This window comes from Triturus cristatus, chromosome 1_2 (genome assembly GCF_964204655.1).
Source record: "Triturus cristatus chromosome 1_2, aTriCri1.1, whole genome shotgun sequence".
NCBI lineage: Eukaryota > Metazoa > Chordata > Amphibia > Caudata > Salamandridae > Triturus > Triturus cristatus.
This window is the reverse complement of record NC_140580.1, coordinates 1,078,453,321-1,078,472,345: the sequence shown is the minus strand read 5'-3', so window position 1 is coordinate 1,078,472,345 and position 19,025 is coordinate 1,078,453,321. Positions and strand designations below refer to the sequence as shown.

The window sequence follows — 19,025 nt, the reverse complement described above, 5'->3', positions numbered from 1 at the left end:
CAATGCATTAGGTCTCGCATTTACGCGAGTTTGAGCTATTGACATTGCAAATAACAATGCCTATTGGCATTGTCATTTACAATGCCAATAGCTTTAACTCGTGTAACTGCGAGACCTATTGCATTGCAAATGCTTGTTGTATATGTGCCCTACCCCATTTTCATTATACATCTCCACTACCCCTGCACCATGTGCATAGGCTGTGCCTGTCCCTACCAGCACACAGTGGTGGCCATGTCACATTGTAGGCTGTCAGGGGTTGTTTTTATTTTTTGCCTGTGTTCTGAACCATCTCGGCTTACCTGAGATCTAGTACTCCTCTACCTCTATGCAGGTTGTCCTGGACTTTTCCTGCACAAGGCAAAATAATCTGATCAGAGATTCAAGCAAATCTATTATTTTTAAAAGTTTTTGAGGCTTTAGTTCAAACTTGGACCACACTATCCTTTACTTGCATCTGGAAACCTCCACTGAACGGGCAGCATATTCTAGCCTAAGAATACAAAACAATAATCTGTGAGTTAGAAAGAGATTAGTAGGAGCATTATTGTGCTTGGGTACTCAAAGCTGCTAATAGTCCTCGAGAGATTAAACAATTCTTAGGAATACTAGGCTCACGCCAAGCTAACCATTTTTTAAGAGATTGGCACTAATACAGCCTTACTTCACCCATTAACAAAAGAGCTCTGAAGTGGCAAAAATGCAAAACATAAGAGTGCAAATAAATAAATGTTGCTCTTCTGAGTCTGTGTAGTACCTTGAATTGCTCCCTTTCTTTCTGTCCAATTTTCGGTTGCGAAGAAGACTGATGGTAATTTGGTGATGGCAACCAAAATAAGTCTTTGTATTTCTCTGGCAGCAAGGCTGCTTCATTGTATATGGTGAATGAGGGTAGGGTGAGTGTGCAGTATCTTTCTTTTTTTTTTTTTTACTAATGAACAGCATTGATGGAAACCTATGAACATTACCTCAAGGTATATTTAAAACAGGCAATGTAACTGTAAAATATTTGTTGCACAGTAGCATAATACGGTTTCCTGCTGATGAGAAGCGGATTGCTTGTTGACAAAGATTGGTTTTGGAGAATGACCTATAATGAATAACAGAGAGCAAGGCTCATGTCCATTTCCACATCAATAAAGGCCTTGGTGTTCAACTCCTGTTAGTGCTATTCTTTGTGTCTTCCATCACACCGCAAGCATGGGGAATGAAGGAATATGATAGAGAGAAGACCCTAGAGTCCTTTGTTAACTCAATAAACACCAGGAAGTCTGTATATGCTGTACACTGCTCCCAAAACACTTTGTGAGTGATTGACGCGTTCTCCTGCCATAGGATAGCTCTAGTGTGAAACTGCTTAGTGACCTTTTTTAAAACTTCAAGATTCACTGCAACAGCCTAAAAAAAGCATTTGCAATGCAATAGGTCTCGCATTTATGCCAGTTTGAGCTATTGACATTGCAAATAATAATGCCTTTTGTTTTACAAACCTAAATAAAAGGCATTGTTATTTTAAAATGCCAATGGCTGACACTCTTGTAACTGCGAGACCTATTGCATTGCAAATGCTTGTGCTCATTCCCCCCACCCCATGAGCTGTCAGGGGTTACAAGAATCCAAGGTTTCCCACCACACCCACACTCTTTACTTCTCTCTCCACGCCATGGATGTTCTGCGAGCTCTGGGTTCTGCTAAATCAGAATGATGACAGCACTCTTATAATTCCTATAACTCTGCTCTCCCCATCTTAGACTCTGGTCTTTCTTTTATGCCTCCTTAGTTTCTCGTTGGGTGTAATTTCTTATACTTCTGTTTCTCCTTCTTCATTGCATGATTTTGCTCACAAGAAAATGTCACTCATAGTCATGCAAATGTCACTCATAATTACACTGAAAATATGAAAATGTCACACATCGCAATTTGAAACCTTGGCAGCTATATATAGGTCTGCTGAACCACAGCATTGTCACTACCAGGCTACGTTTCTATACTTTGTGCCGGCTGAAAAACGCAGCACGGTCATTTCGCTCCAAGTTCTAAACTACTAGGAGCCTGGTGAACAGTCACATCCAAGGATCTATAGTTGGGGCCCACTGAACTGCAGCTTAATTTAAAGATTAGCAGCAATCAGAACAGTGCAAAACCCCACTTGGGCATTCATTTCCTCCTCTAACTACAAACACATAGGGGCTTACTGTTTTCTTACACATATGCTACAGGCTTTTGAATGGCATACAAATTGCAGGTGCTCACTATCAACTACCGGGGGCAGGTTGGTAACAGACAAACCAGTCCAACTCGCTACCATCAGCAGGCCGAAGCAATCGATACACTCGCCAGCCACGCTGCTCGAGCGCTCGCCGAAAAACTGAGCACGGCGGTCCTCGTAATAAACCGACGCTCCTAACTGCCACAGGCAGGTTTATGAGATAAAAGCCCAGCACCGAATGCATAATTTAGTGGCCTGCTGCAAAACACACAGTGTATATGAGTTAGCATCTCCAGCAGCCTGATGTGTACATACAGGTCATTTACAATGCATGCGCCTTTCATCAGCTCCCAACTGTCAGATGCCGAAGCCAACACGCATTTTTAAAAGTTATAATTTACAACAACAAGAAAATGATGCGGGAACTACAACGGAAAAGGGTAATTTGAAAAACAGGGATAGCATCTCTGCACGCCTTGGCGCGGGGGCCTCTCTCGGTGGAAATAGAATTATTCAGTGTTCGTTTGACAAGGTTAGCCCTCATCTCTCGGTGTCTGCGACTGTGCCAGCAGAATCTTAAATCCTTCGCCAGGCAATTACACATTCACAATTTCAACAAGCATGACGCGGTCCCGAAAGTGAAAGAGGATCTCTTGTCTTTATGGGGCCATGTGTTTAAAGATAAGAATCCTTTTACGACGCAAGGAAGGCAGACGAGCCCGTCCAAATGGGACGGCTCAAAAAGCCAAACGAAAACGTCACGAACAGCTCTTTTCCAATGGCTGGCCACCGTTTAGCATAAACGTTGACGCCAGCCAATGGAAAAGAGGGGTGGGGCTTAATGCCCTTTACAGAGAATACCCAAAATCATTAAATCTTGCCAGCGAGACTGCGCATGTGCGCAGCCCACGCCAGGCGAGACCTAAAAACAAACCGTAGAAAGACAGTCTGCATCTTTGTCAAAACCTACAGCTTGAAACAGAACTGTAAATTGTTCAGCATTTGTAATTCAGTAAAAAAACAAAAACAGCTAACAGGACCTTACCACAACTACACATAGTGGCCCAACGTTAACTGATGGCCTGCCGCTCAGCGCTATACTTGCAAGATTTAATTTAGACCTGAACCAAGGATATCCCACTTTGGGTTGCTAGGTACGGAGTTTCACATTATCTACCCACCTAGAGCGAAATCTACTAAAATGTCATGAAGGTGTTAGATTTGTAAATACAGAGATGTTTTATATGGCTGGAATGCACAAAGTAGATTCACCATGGTTGGAATCTTCTGCCAATATTGCCCCAACATCAAGTAACAGCTGTGTTTCTCCAGATGATTATATTCACTGGTTTTAGTGAGTTGGCTATTCAACATGCCTTACTGAAACTGGTTCAAGGACCTTTATCTAATTTTTGTTAATTTACCATCCAGTTTTCACATATATGTACCAAAGATTTACACTAGAGTATTCTAATGATTTGCCTTGCTAAATATAGAACAATCTTGCATGGAGTAGAGCAGAGACTCTCATATTTCGACTACTAGAAGCACAATAACGCCCTCCACCACAAGGTGCTGTTACTTTAGGCACTTCCAGCAACACTTTCTGCGGAGATCAAAACTCATTTGGCAGGATGCAGCTCATATGGCAGAATGCAGGTATTTCTTACATATTGTAATAATTTACTTAGTACCTTGGAATAGTTATCCCAACAATTTTGTTGTAATTAACAGGTAAAAATTTATAAGCAAAAGAGAATAATTTTAGGTTATAATTTTCCAATTTAAACTAGTTTATTCATGTTCATGGGGCGTTTTGTCTGTGCCTTCCATGCTCTCGCCAAGACCAGTGTAGGAGATCCAGATCTACAGTTAAATCGCAGCACTAAAACTAACCTAATGGTGCTGAAAATGTTCTCTTACTCACCAATTATAGCGTTTAGAGAGGCTCACTGTGTTAATGGGAGTGCAACCAAATCCAGCTGGGTCCTCTACACTCTTCCTTCTATCATGCTCAAACAATGCGCATATAATTCACCTTTTAATGAGGAGAGCTGCAGTTTGTCCACCGTACCAGTCCTTTATGCTTCGTCACTTTTTGTGATTGGCCATTCTAGCTACAGCTGCCATGGTGTGCGAGTCAATTACCATTTTGCAGCTCCCACTATAGTTCTAAAGATGCTTGGTATCCACATCTTTTTCACACTGAAAAAGCAGTAAGCATGGCAAGGGCAATTTATATACCTTCCTGTGAAACAACAAATCCAGCATAAGACAGACCATGCCTTCCTAAACTCTGCACAATCCCAGGAATATCTGCAGAATGAATAGGATTGGCTGTTCACTACAATCCATGCACTTCTCATTATTAGTTTGACTGTTTACACCAAAGATTTCAAATCTTACCCAGTTGGGAGTTGCAAAAGGTCTAGGAAACCTCAGAAATACAGTGACAGTACTTACCCAATTCCATCAAATGGCTCCCCTCTCAGGTGGTTCACATTGCAACTTTTTAAGTTTTATGAAACTTCAACTTATTATTATTTTCTGGTTTGCATGCCCTTTGATTGCAAAGCCTGTTTTTATCATTTATTAACTACTATATTTTGTGAAAAGTCTTCCTGCCGTTTTTGAGCTAGGAGAATGTGTGCATGTGTTTTAAGCAATGGGAATATGTAGACTACTGCACTGAATATCTGGACTCCTGTGCCAGTTTAAAAACAGACTACATAATGGAGTGGTCTAAACAAATGGATTCCATGCACCAAAATTCTTCCTTACCCAATTCTGCCACTATACATTCATCGAACCAACCAACCAACCAACCTACCTACCTACCTGCCCATCTATCCATATTCTGAAAAAGACTAGGTATTCAGGAGCTGAACATGTAAAATAATGTTAAGGTTCACTGCAAAGATTAGGTTGAGGAGAAGAAACTTCTGTGAACACCATTAAAGCAATAGCATTACTTATAGGTACACAAAAACAGAAGAGATTCTGTATGTAATCCCCCACCCCCTTTATTCGCAGAATATGTTCACTAAAGAGGTTAAAATTCTCCAAAATCTGATGGAATAAAGTGTATTGTGGGGTCATAATTAGTAAACAGGCAACCATCACCAGCTTTTTCTTACCTCCGTAGTCATAATGACTTGGGTAGTAACCATAATAATCACTGGGGGGCCCCCATCCAGCTTTCTGAGCTCCATAGTCCTCTCCATAGCCTTGTCTAAGAACAAAGAAAAGAAAACAGTAATTCTGGGAATAAACAGACACTTCCTTGTACCATACCGAGTTTAGTAAGCAGTTTTTAAACACTGTAGCTTTTAAGATGTAGGTGCAAGGAGTAATCCTTAACAGACTAGTTAGTTTCCACTGCGCCGGAACACTTTTGGAACACTTTTGAATACACACCAGAATTATAAGCAAATGTTTGTAAAACTTAACTTGTGCGTGTGTTTATAAATGAGTCTTATTAAATACATCTCACTTAGGAAAGGGGGTTACCCCCCATCTACTACACAGATTTCAGTGCAGGCATTTCTTGTCACATAGATGAAGACCCTGCATCAGCTTGCTAGCTCTCCACTAGGGCTACTGTTTAGGATAGCCTTTTGATGATGCCAGCTTTAGACTGAATAAAAATACAGTTGTATGCAACTTCCTTGATTGTCGTTTTAAATCCCGCTGTACGGAGTTTCACAGTTGGAAAACGTGAAGTTACTGGATAACGCCAATATCCCTTGTCCACATTTTGACCGGGCACACCTTCTCCATTCTGCGGCCCGCCCCCTCACCCCAACTTCCACTGCTACCCTTGGTTTCAAGTCAATTGTGTAACTTTACATTTAGCTGTCTTGCACGTTAGTTCCAAATTCTCTTCCAGATCTTTGAGTAATTGTAAGGAAGGTATTCATGTGTTATTTACCATCAAACTGGAATCGGTTTACAATTAAGATGCAGTTTATTTACAAATCAAATCTTAGAACAATGAAACATCACACAAGTAAAATACATTTTTATCATCACAAAAAGTACAGGATAAAAAAATACCATAAAACCCTGCTATACTTACCATACCAATTAATTTTAACATATAAATTAAAACATGTGCTGTATATACACAAACTAATCACAGGGTAGTCCACATTCCTTAATATTTCAATCATCAGGCGTGTCATTTTCTTGAAAACACTGAATCAGAGGAGACAAATAACTTAAGTAAGCTTTCTGCATGGATTTCAGCTAAGGGCTTTATAACAGCATGCGATGTTATTTCACACTTGTGCCCTAACTGCATTGGCATGTATACAATACTCCTTGGACTTGCAGCTACAGAGAAGTAAACTGTACTTCTTTTTCCTGGAAAGAGGGCCGGTAGTACCCAAAATCTTATTCGCCATGCTAAGCAAGGTCTCGCTAAAATCGAGCCAGGGACTCTCAATGCAAGCACTGGCAAATCCTGCACTACAGACCTACATAAAACAACATGAAGAAAAAAAAAAAAAAAAACACACACACCACCATGCACATACCTAGAGGATGGCCTATCAGAGGTACGACTACATCGGGAACTAGGTCGCTCAGGTTCCACATACTGGTATCGTCCAGGATCCGCGTAAGCAGCATTAGTGATGTCATAAGGTCTGTAGCGAGGGTCATAGGGACCATATGCATTCTGAAACATGTGAGAAAATAAGCATTGAGAAACACTGCAGCATTTAAAACACAATCGGTTTTAAGTATAGAAACAATCCGCTATAAAGGAGGACCCTCAAATTGATCAATGCAGTTGAAAAATAGATATAATGCAACACCCGACAAAATATTAACAGTAGAAATTGATGCATCATTGTACAAAAGATGTTTTAGCTGTAACATTGCTGCACAAAAAGAAAACGTTTAGTAGATGCAACAATTAAAGGGGCAAATGTACTCCAATTACAGGAATACAGACACCAACCTCCATTATGTCTGTGTTCACATGTGTTACACTGGCACCGTTCTTCTGACATGAATGCATTAAAATTTCAGTTTAAACGGTACTATTTGCTAACACAACTTAAATTATTCAACCACATTATCACCTTACATGAATTCTTGTTGCCTATGGAGGGGAAGGTACCTTACTTTTAGATTGAATATTTTTGTTGGGCACAATTTATAGCAAAGAAACTAGTTTCAGGCCATTTGTAAACCAGAAAAAAAAGCTAATGAAAATGTAACCAGATGCCACACCCTGTCCTGCCTTCCGGCCCCCACCATTAGACACACTCGCTCGTAAGCCTCATTTTGAGGCCAGTAAGGGCTGGAGCCACTCTTTGGTCTTCTCAATACACGTTAAATTACACGCAGACCGCGTCCTCTCCTTGGACCCTGTACAATGTTCTGCTGCCTTTCATCTAGTTTCGCACTGTAGAATTCATGCAGTCTTTGGGACGAAACACATTGGCTGTGTTCTTTATTGCATCTCAAGAAAGAAATGAAGAACTTCTAACTACAATTTGTTTTTGAGTAGGTGTGTGCCATTCATTGAATATATGTGAAATAATAATTCCTTAGCTACATTATTATCTGGACGACTTTTAAGTAAATTACATTTTACAGAGTACCTCTCTCACCTTTTTGTGAATTAGTTTTGTAGAGTACAGGGTTTGGAGTGGTGAACTCAAAAGTTGGGCACCTGTGACCAGGAACGAGTGAGTCCGGCAATACACCCTATAACTGTTCCAAGCAGTGGTTTTGTAAATAATAAATTTGTTTGTTGTTACAAAAGAAACCAGAGAAAAAGGATCAAAGACTATTCAACAAATTCAGTTTCATAACATTTTTCACCTTCTATCTCTAGAATAGGTTTTCTCCTAATGCATTCCCTTCATCAACTAATGGCACTAGGTGAGGCGAACCAGACCCTTGCCTTGCCCCCATTTTTTTCCCACACCTTTCTATCAAGTTTCCCCATATTAGTTCTTTAACCTATAGCTATAGGTCTTCCAAAATGTACATCTCTACGAGAAGTACAAACACTGTGTGCACCATTTCATAATCATTAACACAATAACAGGTAATTATAAAATTTCAGTACCCTTCCCTCCTTTTGTATACAGTGGACCTTTCCAAACACTCAACAGGCTATCCTCATCAGCCCAGAACCACAGAAGCTTTCACAAAAACGCAGGCAAGGAACTGCAAATCTACTACCAATAGAAAAGATGCATAGTAGAGCAGTGCCCTAGATTAGTAAGGGTGGAGGGGTTGAGATGACAGAAATGGAAGTGACCTGCAAATTAAATGTACAATTCTGGGTCCCAGTCAAAGATGTATCCATTGATCCAATGGCAAACTCTACTAGATGTACATTTTTTACATAGCTCAGCTTTTTGGGCATACAGTCAATGACCAGTCAGGATGCAATTAATACTTTTCCATTACAAATGCTAGAAATCCACTCAATATCCAAAATAAAATAAATAAAATCAATCAATCAACTAATCTAGATGCAAGGTCTGTATAACATCTGTATATTTGTTTGGTCTGATGAATGAAATCTGCTTGCATCTACCTGGCAACTCCATGGTATGCAAAATAGGGAAGCACATTTCATCTGTGCTTTACTGATATTTGCATGCATCGCCCATAGTAAGAAAAACTGCTCCCTACATTGAACATGATGCAAAACCACACTTCTAATTAGGAAAGAACCTTACTGGTAAGACTTAAAACAAAACCAGCATGTTTTGGTACTCGGGCACTTACTGCTTTGGATCATAAGTAGGGCATGCTTGTCTCTAATTCACATTCTGCACACCAAGTCTCACTAGTTTTGTGATGATCATTGGGCAAATTACATTTGGGTTTTCATAACTCTGTTAGAAGACTGAATTCATTATAGATGCACTGTAGGCCACCATAGTAAATGATTTTGCAGGCCATACTTTGTTTAATGTTTGGATACCCATTTCAAAGGACCGTAAAACAAATCAGTCAGGATAAGATTCACACCGTTGCCTTTTAGACTACGAGTATTATGCTTCTAAACGTGCTTATAAACATGGAGACCATTCTGGAGAGGTTAAACACGTGTACACTGTGGAAAATATCATTCCAAGATAGCCACTCAAGCAGTGGTCCTGTGGGATGCAGCACACTGCAGATGAAACGAGAAGTAAGCAAGTGGTCTGGCAGCACTGTCTGAAAGGTGTTAGTCAAGCTAAAAAAAACACAAACAAAATGACAATCGAAGAGGGAAAGAAATAATAGGAGACCTATAAAAGGCGAACTTGGAAACCTAAAGTATTGGCCCACAAGTCCTGCCACTAAAGCACACTGAGGAGGATGTGCATTTGTGATCAGGCAAAAAGCTGTCACTCACAGGGTGATAAAGTTAATCGCTGAAGTGGGCTGACCCACAGCCCCAGGCTGTGTGCTATCCAAACACATGGTGACGTGGGACTCATTAGTATAGGGAAATCCTGTCTATATTTTAGAGGGGTCCAAAACAAATTGGCAATGCATTTTTATTCCAACTGTATTGTACTAGAAAGACAATCTTAGTGCGTGTAACAAATATATTGAATAAATCCAAGCATGGTCTGACATAATACAAAGTGATACATGTGAATAAAGTGCAGACGAAGCAGTGCTCACAGTCATCATACTTACAACATATAATACATAAGAAATTGTACAAATCACAATGGTTGTACAAGTTGGTATCAAAAAGGTAAGGGTAGCTCAAGTAAAATCAACAATTATTTTTTCTGCTGTTCATCATTGACAGCCAGGTGGGGGGATGTGGAGGGGGGGGGGGGCGTTGTTGTCAACGTTTCGACCCTAAAATACTCGTAGGGTCTCCGCTGGACGTAGTCATCTGACTAACACACCACCTCGCTGTGATATATGGCTATGTCTAGTGTGTAGATTACTCATAAGTATGCAAATAGATGTATGTATATGTATGCATATACTTTTATGAACTTGCTTGAATACTAAAGCTTGGCAGCCAATTAACCGGTCAGGCCCTTCTAAGACGGTCTAGCAAGGATTTTCACAGTGCAATTCTACTGCCAGGTACTATAGTCATCTCTGAGATACCATGTACAAAAATACCTTTCTACATACTTTAAAAAGTCTAATAACAATGTGCCTTTAAATACATATTGCCTTTATCAACTCCTTTTCACAATAAACAAGTCAGTCCTGCTATCTCTCACAATAAACAGACATGACCTTTGGCAATGGACGCATTTTCTCTAATGAATCAACCTGATCTCTAGCCTTTATCATTGATTAGCCTCGATTAGCAACTGAGGCCTACTATTTTCAGCATAAGCTCTCTCACAAGGCAACCACTGGCAAAACAATATACAAACGGAGCCAAACCCTTTCACAGTACTGCTTCTTAAAGCTCTTTTCTGTTCATCGCATATGGTCTGGCCAAACCTAACCCTTCGACATCCCAAAAACAATAAGCAAACAAATCCTAAAATTTCTCCTCACAAACAATCCACCTAACTGGCTGCAAACTCAGTCATAACTCACTCTGCATGGCTACATTTACCAGGCAGCTGTCAAGGTTTTCACCAGCAGGGGGAACTAAATTGCCCACAGAACATCAATTATGGCCCTGCTGCCAGGGAGAGATGCAAAAGGTTGCTTTGGTGGTGCACTAAAAGTCCTTAAATCTGACACAGCTCTAGGGGTTCTAGCTGGAAATGGGTATCTCATAACCAATCTATGAATGGCCAAATGCAGATTGCACTCTAAAACACAAAAGAAACAATAGGCGACCAGTACCCACAAGATCACATTACATATTTATTTTTTACTGAATATAAAAGGCTTCCAGAAGTTATTCACTGGCTATGTTAGTATGTATCAAAATAAAGAAAAGTTTGCTACCGGATAGTAAAGATGAGCTGCTCTGGGATCTGGCGGGTACGTCGCTCTAGGGTCTGCAGCTGGGTACGTCGCTCTAGGGTCTGCAGCTGGATAGGTCGCCGGATACGCAGAATATGCATCATATGGCTGCCTGTAATACATGTAAGCAGATGGATCAACTGCTGGCCCAAATCCCTGTTGTGGTGTTTGGGAATTTGGTGGCCTCGGAGGTTCATGCTGGACTGCAGGATCCTTTGTGCCAACAGGTGCAGCAGGAGCACTGGAGGACTGAAGGCGCTCAGCAGCATGCTCAGGTCTTGCAGTATCACAGCTTGTCGAAGGCTGTGAGGCACTTCCTGTAGGAGGTACCAGAGGAGGTTTATTGCTTTGTGTCGGCATTTCTTTTTGAGTTGCATCTTGGACCAATTGACTTTCTGGGGGCATCTGGTAACTCAAAGTGTTAGGCTGCTCCGAAGATGAAGAATTGGGCACAGTAGGTGGTGCTGAATGCATAACTTGCTTATGTTCAGATAGCAATGCAGAAGGCTGTTGCTTATCGTTAGTGACCTGTTGATAGAAACTTTGTTTGTCATTCATCACTTCTCCCATATGGAAAGGATTCTGAGTAAATACAGATCTATCCCCAACTGAGTTGCTTTGTATTTGCATAAAAGGATTTGCACTGTCTTTGCTTGATGCCCGACTCATTGTAAAATCAAGGGCACCAGACGTTTCTTCAAGACTATTTGACCATTTTGCTGAATTATTATAGTGCAAATCTACATGAGCTGCTGGTGAAGCCACCTTCACAGTCGCACTGCCTGTTAAAATATTTTTCACAGTTCCGGGAGATGATGGAACTTGTGAGGATTTATCAGGCACAGGAATAATGGGCTCCTCTTTGATTTTAGCTTGGACTGACGTGGCTAAATTAAGTGGAATTTGCTGTGATGGGGGTTGGGTCAATGAATCTGAAGCCATGGGTTGAGACACACTTGTGCTAAGCACCAAAGTAGAAGGAGGCAGATCATTGGACAGGTGTGGTTTATTTAAGGTTCCACCCTGGAACAGAGACACACCATTTTCAGACAACCCCCGAACATGTGATGCATGGTTGCCCGATATAGACTTGCCATTACATCCAAGCATGCTGTTGCCTTCATGTTGGTTGAGCTGATTTGGTAAAGAAGACATAGAAAAATTAATTGGCTGTGAAAAATTGTAGCTTTGGTTCGGTTGTGCAATCAAGAGAGGTTGATTTTGCAAAGATTCTGTAGGTGGGGAGGACAACAAACTTGCATAACCAGAACTTGACTGCGAATTAAATGGTTCTTCCTCTCCAATTTTCGGAGGATTCTCAAGATTTTCTGAAGAAACATTGACCTCTGGAGAAGGCTGTCCAAGATCAGGAACACTGTTAGATTTGAGATCCAAAACTCCCACTTCTGAAGGCTGGATTATATCTTTATTCCTTGGTTTAGGAGGTACATGCACAGCAGGTGCTGCCGGAGCAAGGAGAACATTTGCTCCAAAAGCAGGCAACTCGCTTTGAGCCCAAAGAGTGGTAGCTGGACTTTCACACTTCTTGTTGGCTCCATGTGCTCGAGAGGAAGGTCTTTTTTCTAAGGTAAAGGTAGCAGATTCCATGGAAGGGCCTCTTAGTGGTTGCAAAAGATTACCAGGATCTCCAATTACTTGATGAGGGAAATGATGTGCTTGAGGCACGAAAATATTTTCCAAATTGTCAGGTGGCTGCTCAAGGTTGCCTGGAGAGGTTGCAAGCATGGTGCTGGTCTGCCTTGTCTTGCTTTGGATCTCTAGGTTCTCTCTAACTTCCCCTACCACCTTGGCTTGATCTACTTCTGTAGGCCTCACACCAATCCCATGGGAACGGACGGGCTCAAAAGAACTATTTGCACTGGTCTGAAATATTCCTGTGGGTTTGGGGGGACTAGGAGTTGGAGTATGGGACAAACTAGCATGCATATTATTCTTGGAAATGTTCTGTCCACTGGAATCCCTATCTATTGGAGAAGAATCAATCTGCTTAAAAAAGCCTGAAGGGGACTCCTCTGGTTTTCCACTTTCTTGCTGAATAAAGGTACCAGTTAGCTCTTGAGGTCTTGTTGAACTAGAAGCACTCCGGTGACTTACATTACTATACCCAGAGGAGACGCTATCAGACCGAACAGGATGAGATCCAGAATCAGGAGTCTCCAAGTTTGGTCCCCCTTCCGAGTGCCCTGCAATGCTGTTCTTTGGGACTGGTGGTCCAGGTAATGGGCCATACCGGAACATATCAGAACTTGAGCTAGGGGACAGAGAGTTTGCATCTAATGGCTCACTTGGCAGAACTTCTTGATTTGGAACACACTCCAAGTTCTCAACATTGTCATACTGTGTCCCACTAGCAACACCAACATGCGTTTTATGATTTGCATAAACATCTGAAGGGTTACTAGAGTCATCCTGATTGCTTACACTCAGAGAAAAATACTGCTCTATGCCCATAGGGGTAGTCTCATTATTTGAACTCATACTAACAGGTGCCTGTGATGGTATATTTGCTGCAAGGGGTTGAGCACAAAGAGGAGATATGTATGCTTGTGCAGAACTCTGCTCAGCAGAAGAATCGGAATCTACTCTTTGACTGCCTGTTGGTCTTTCAGAAGGAACAATTTCATCGTTTTCACCCTCATCTCCTTTGAAGAACATGGAGATTGTTCCCGAATCAGCAGGGATTTGGGAGCCAGCTGCCTCAGTCCTATTACACAAATGGTTTTCAGCGTTATGAACTAAAGACGGGGTTTCCTCATGGTTGTGGTCCAGTACGATAGACTGCGGGTAGTAGCTTTCTGTGTAAGGCTGGCTGTAGAAATTCATGTTCTGTCCTAAAGTCTGGTTATAGTTCTTTTCATGCTGAAATGAGTGGCTAAATTGTAAAGTGCTGCTTTGAGAAAGACCTACTGTACTTCTTTCAGCAGCAGCTGCTAGAGGTGTTGAAAGTGTACTTTGATGTCTTTGGCCAAGATGAGATGCGTTAAGGGCCTGCGTAGTAAACGGAGTCCTGCCCAATGGAAGGGAGGAATTCACAGAGTAAGGGACACGTGAAGGAACAGTCTGAGAAGGGGGCACAGGAGGGGGCAAGTAATTTGAAACTGTGGTTTGTAGCCCATCTTGGAAAGGCCTCCACTGACTGGATTGTTGAACTGGATGAGAATGGAATGAGGTTGCGTTTGGTGCCGCTGGGCGACTTGCACTGAAATCTTTAATATTATCTTGTCTGCTTTGGGGTCTGTTTTGATTTGGGTTCCCAGTTTGCTGCGGTTCTCGGAACGTACTATCAAATGTAGAGCCTATACTGTAAGGAGGAGTGGATTCATTTTGGGGTGGTGGTTCTCTACTGGGATGGACAACTGTGCTGTTAGTAAAATACCCAGTCAGTCCTGAAGATTCCGTACTATTTGGAGAGGTAAACAGATTTGCCACAGAGGGTGCGCTAGTTCCAGAAGATGATGTACACACCACATCCAAACCTGTGCCAGAAACTGAAGATGAAGTATTACCACCAAATGAATTTGGTCCAGACCCTGACGACGTATAGGCCCCATAAGAACTTGGCCCTGAAGAGGATATATATCCACCATGTAAACTTGGACCAGATGATGCGCTGTTTGAAGTTGTGCTAGGCCAGGAAGAGGTCGCAGGTACCTCATGAGAGCCTACACCAGACCCTGAAGAGGATGTATGCACTCCATGTGAAGCTCCGGAAGAGGATGAAGGTACTCCATGTGAACCCAGACCAGACCCCAAAGACGACATATATACTCCTTGTGAATAATCCCCTGCATATGCAGGATGTGTTGCAGTTGGTTGTGAAAATGCTGGTAAAGAAGCACCTTGTCTGATAACTGTATTGCTTTTAGATGGATTATTGAGTGGAGTGTTCTGAGGAGTCAATCTGCCAAATGCAAAAGGATCAGTCACAGGTTGAAAAGTGGCAGCAGGAGGTGCTCCAGATGCTTGCACATTTGACCGTTTGCTGTAGGGATTGTTGCGCCGGTACGCATTCTGGCCCATTCCCATCGGTGGTGGAGGCCCGCCAGCTCCTGAAAGTCCTGCCTGGGGAGGAGGCTGCATGGCTGTTTCGAAAGGTGGTCCTTTGCTTTGCTTCCTCACTGTGCCTCGTAGATCTTAGAGGAGACCACTGCAGAAAAAAAGAAATGCCATGCATTAGTTCTTCCCCTTTATTGTAAACTAGAAATATACCAGCAAAACACATAGTGCCTTCAAATGCTTGAAAGTATGCAATACTTCTGCTGTCTAATGTAAAAGAGATAGCATTACAGGTTAATGACAAAAACAAATCTTTCACTTTTGCAGTTTCAACACGAGTGAATATTTACACAAATTGCGAGTATACCCTCAGTTTGTGAACATGGAATGAACACTAATTCACATTCTCCTTCTATGAACAGTAAAAAGAATTTTCATGATTTATAGCAGCAATTTCACTTGAGCCTTAAGGAACACTGAAGAGAAGTATTTTGGGAACCTATTTCATGTAAATATTTCCTAATCACCACTACTGCATACAATTAGTCCTTACTATTGATCACAGATAGAAATCAGTAGCTATATCTAGGCCTTAATGGAGGACAGAAAATGTGCTACCTGAAAGCCACTCTTGAGCTCAAAGTCTGCCAAATGGTTGTGCAAAATACCCTGCTACCAGCAGTAGTGTACTTGGCATGTTGGAATGCAGGGAACCATAAGCCCACACACCAAGCAATAATATTCCCTGAAGCACAAGTCCAAGAGATTGTTGGTATAATCTCCATTTTCCTATAAATATCCAAAATCATTGGGTCTTTTATTTTCAGAAGAGAAACCTTAGTGAGGTCACCCATTGGGGGGGGGGGGAAGGGGGAGGAGGGTAGTACCAGGAACTCCACAAAGCAAGAAACAGGATTCATGAAATTTGGCACTTCTTGCAACAGGTTCAGTAAATTCCACAATGTACAGAATGGCCTCCACAAGAGATACACTGCCTACTAAAACAGAGCTCCTAAACGACTAGGCAACAATTCAGTTTCAAATTACTTTCATCTCCAGTCCAACTATCACAATTCCATTTTGCAAAGATTGTCTGTATGTGCCTTCAACTAAAATGAACCAAGAAAAAGTTCATGAAATTGCTAAAACATTTCGTAGTGATTTTAACTAGGTTCACATTGCAAACCGGGGTCCTTAATACTGGAAAATTTACAAACTGAATCCAAGTGCTAACTTCGCATCAGATTATCAAAGATAGTGTTCAATAAATTTGAAAAAGCAAAAGTGGATACAGATTTTAGGTGCCTGGAGTGAATGCTGGGGGTAATAATAATTCATGTATATAGCAAAATATGTATATGCAAACACCCCAATACTGCGACAGTCCGTGTTTAAAAAGAAAAAAAGAAAAGTAGTTAACAAAACAATGTCAACAGCATGTGCTGCAATGTATCTGCAAACAAAATGGGAGATTACAGATCAAGGTACAAATACAGATTTTTCATTTGGTAAATTATGGACCACTAGAAGCAGTTTCTTAGAACAAACACCTTATTAAAGAAAGTGTCAAAACCTTGAAAAGATCTGATGGCACATTTCATAGCTAAATGTTTAAAAAAACCTTCCCTTGACCCCACTGATCCGGCTAGTTATAGACCTATTGCATGCTTACCCTTCCCAGCTAAAATTTTCGAGATCATGAATCAACAACTATCAGACTACATTCACACCCACAAACGACGGCACTTATCAAGGCAGCAGATGAGATAAGACACACCATGGACAAGGGAGGAGCGGCAGTCCTGGTGTTGCTGGACTTATCCGCGGCCTTCGACACAGTCGACCATAACATCCTAATCGACCGTGTCGCTGCCATGGGTGTTGTACATAAAGCTAAGGATCTCATCGCCTCTTTTCTACACAACCGTTCCCACAATGTCAAACTAGGTTCCTTTCTATCATCTCCCCTTTCCCTTCCCTGTGGTGTTCCACAGGGCTCCTCGCTAAGTCCGACCCTCTTTAACATCTATGTGTCGGACTTGGCGAGGGTGATTAAAGAACATGGCATCAGCCTTACTACCTACGCTGATGACACTAAGTTAGTCCTCTCAATACACCAGGACGGAGACAGGGTGGCTGCCAACTTCCAAGAGGGAATGTTGGCCATCAGTTCCTGGATGGCAGCCAACTGTCTCAAATTGAATTCCAACAAGACTGAGATCATGACCTTCGGTAAACTTGAGCCCTGTTGGTCCCCTCAGTGGTGGCCAAATGATCTGGGCCCTCTTCCTACACCTGTCACTAAAGTGAGAAATCTTGGAGTCATCTTTGATGATCGGCTTCTTTTTAATCATCATGTCAATAATGTTGTCTCAGCCTCTTTCTTCACCCTCAGGAAAATTAAAAAAGCTCCTACCCTACATCCCAATTTCAGCTGCAAAGACCCTGATCACTTCCCTGGTATTTTCTAAAACCGACTATTGTAATTCCTTACTCCTCAACGCCCAGGAAAAGGAGCTAAAAAAACTACAGTTGGTACAGAATGCTGCAGCCAGGCTTCTGCTTAACATCCCTAAACATAATTCCATCTCCCACACCATTCGCAAACTCCACTGGCTCCCTGTGAGGTGCCGTATTAAGTTCAAGGCCCTCTGCATAGTATACAAGGCTATCAACAACTCTGGTCCTCTGTTCCTAAAACACGCTTTTAGACCTTTAGAAACATCTAGAACACTTTGTTCTGCATCAGCCCATCTCCTTAATGTTCCACGCACTAAAAAGGTCACTAAGGGTGACAGAAGCTTCACAATTGCTACTGCCAAACTGTGGAACTCACTCCCCCTCAGGATCAAGACATGCCCTACACTGCTCAGCTTTAGAAAACACTCAAAACGTGGATGTTTGCATAAATTACTGCCTTACTTGTTCAGTTTGATCATAAAAGCGCCGAGACACCCTTGGGTATTTGCGCGCTGTAAAAAAAAAAAAAAAAAAAAAACGCATAATAAAATAAAGAAAATAAAGAAAAGATCATACAGGACACATGTGATTGAGTTATTTGACTTGGGGATAAAATCATGGGTGACCACTGCACATTATCTGCATAAGGAGTAATTATAATATAGCGCTTACTACCCCGATGAGGCATCAAATCTCTTTTGAACGAGTAGCACAATACTTTGGAACCCAAAAAGGATCAGTGGTGGATTAGTACAGGAAAACACTAGTCAATTTGAGCAGTGGAAATACGAGTCTGCTAGTTGGATTGAATAGAAGAACGGATAGATAGAAGGGGGGAAGAATCTACAAAGTGTTATTTGTGAGATCATAGTAGTAAGATGAGGTTTTGTACAAGTAAAACGGTGAGATGGAGGAGGGTAGAGTATCTAGAAAGGGATTAGGACGATCACAGTAGTAAAATGAGGTTTGGAATGTGTCAAAGGAGGGATGCACGAGGTAAGAATTTAGTAAGGGTGGGGGGCGGAGCTAGCGCGCGGCTAAGATGGCCGCCTAAGTGAGAAGCTCCGCACAACCACCACTAAATTCGTCATTATCCGCCATCGGAAGCGTGTTACGTACTGCTCCGGAGCGGTCCTAGGCTGTGCAAGCACTGCGGCATTGAGAGAACCGGCTCGGACTCCTACAGCTGCACAGATACCGGAATTGGCAACCTTGGCCTCCGCGGGTTTGGGCGCGGACGCGATCCCCGGTCTAAGGTGCGGGGAGCGAGCAGCCATGGGTACGCGGAAGCCGTACAAACGGCCCTTGGTACGTGGAAGCCACACGAACCTGCCCTGCCGCTTCTCGATTACGCGACCCGCAGTTCACCTGCTACGGTGGAGCCGTTCGTTGTCACTATCCCACAAAACTGGCCATC

At 42.1% G+C, this 19,025-nt stretch overlaps 1 protein-coding gene across 8 annotated transcripts in view; it reads right to left on the bottom strand.

Moving 5' to 3' along the window:
* Nucleotides 1-19,025, bottom strand: part of SEC16A (SEC16 homolog A, endoplasmic reticulum export factor) — a 559,433-nt gene that overhangs the window by 491,458 nt on the left and 48,950 nt on the right. For all 8 annotated transcript variants that reach the window (XM_085612981.1, XM_085613007.1, XM_085613017.1 and 5 more), the window contains exons 2-4: nt 11,114-15,299; nt 6,748-6,890; nt 5,347-5,441 (exon numbers count right to left, since the gene is read on the bottom strand). In XM_085612981.1, coding sequence (XP_085469107.1) covers nt 5,347-5,441; nt 6,748-6,890; nt 11,114-15,232 — 4,357 coding nt within the window. In that variant the 5' untranslated portion in view covers nt 15,233-15,299. The remainder of the gene's footprint in view (nt 1-5,346; nt 5,442-6,747; nt 6,891-11,113; nt 15,300-19,025) is intronic.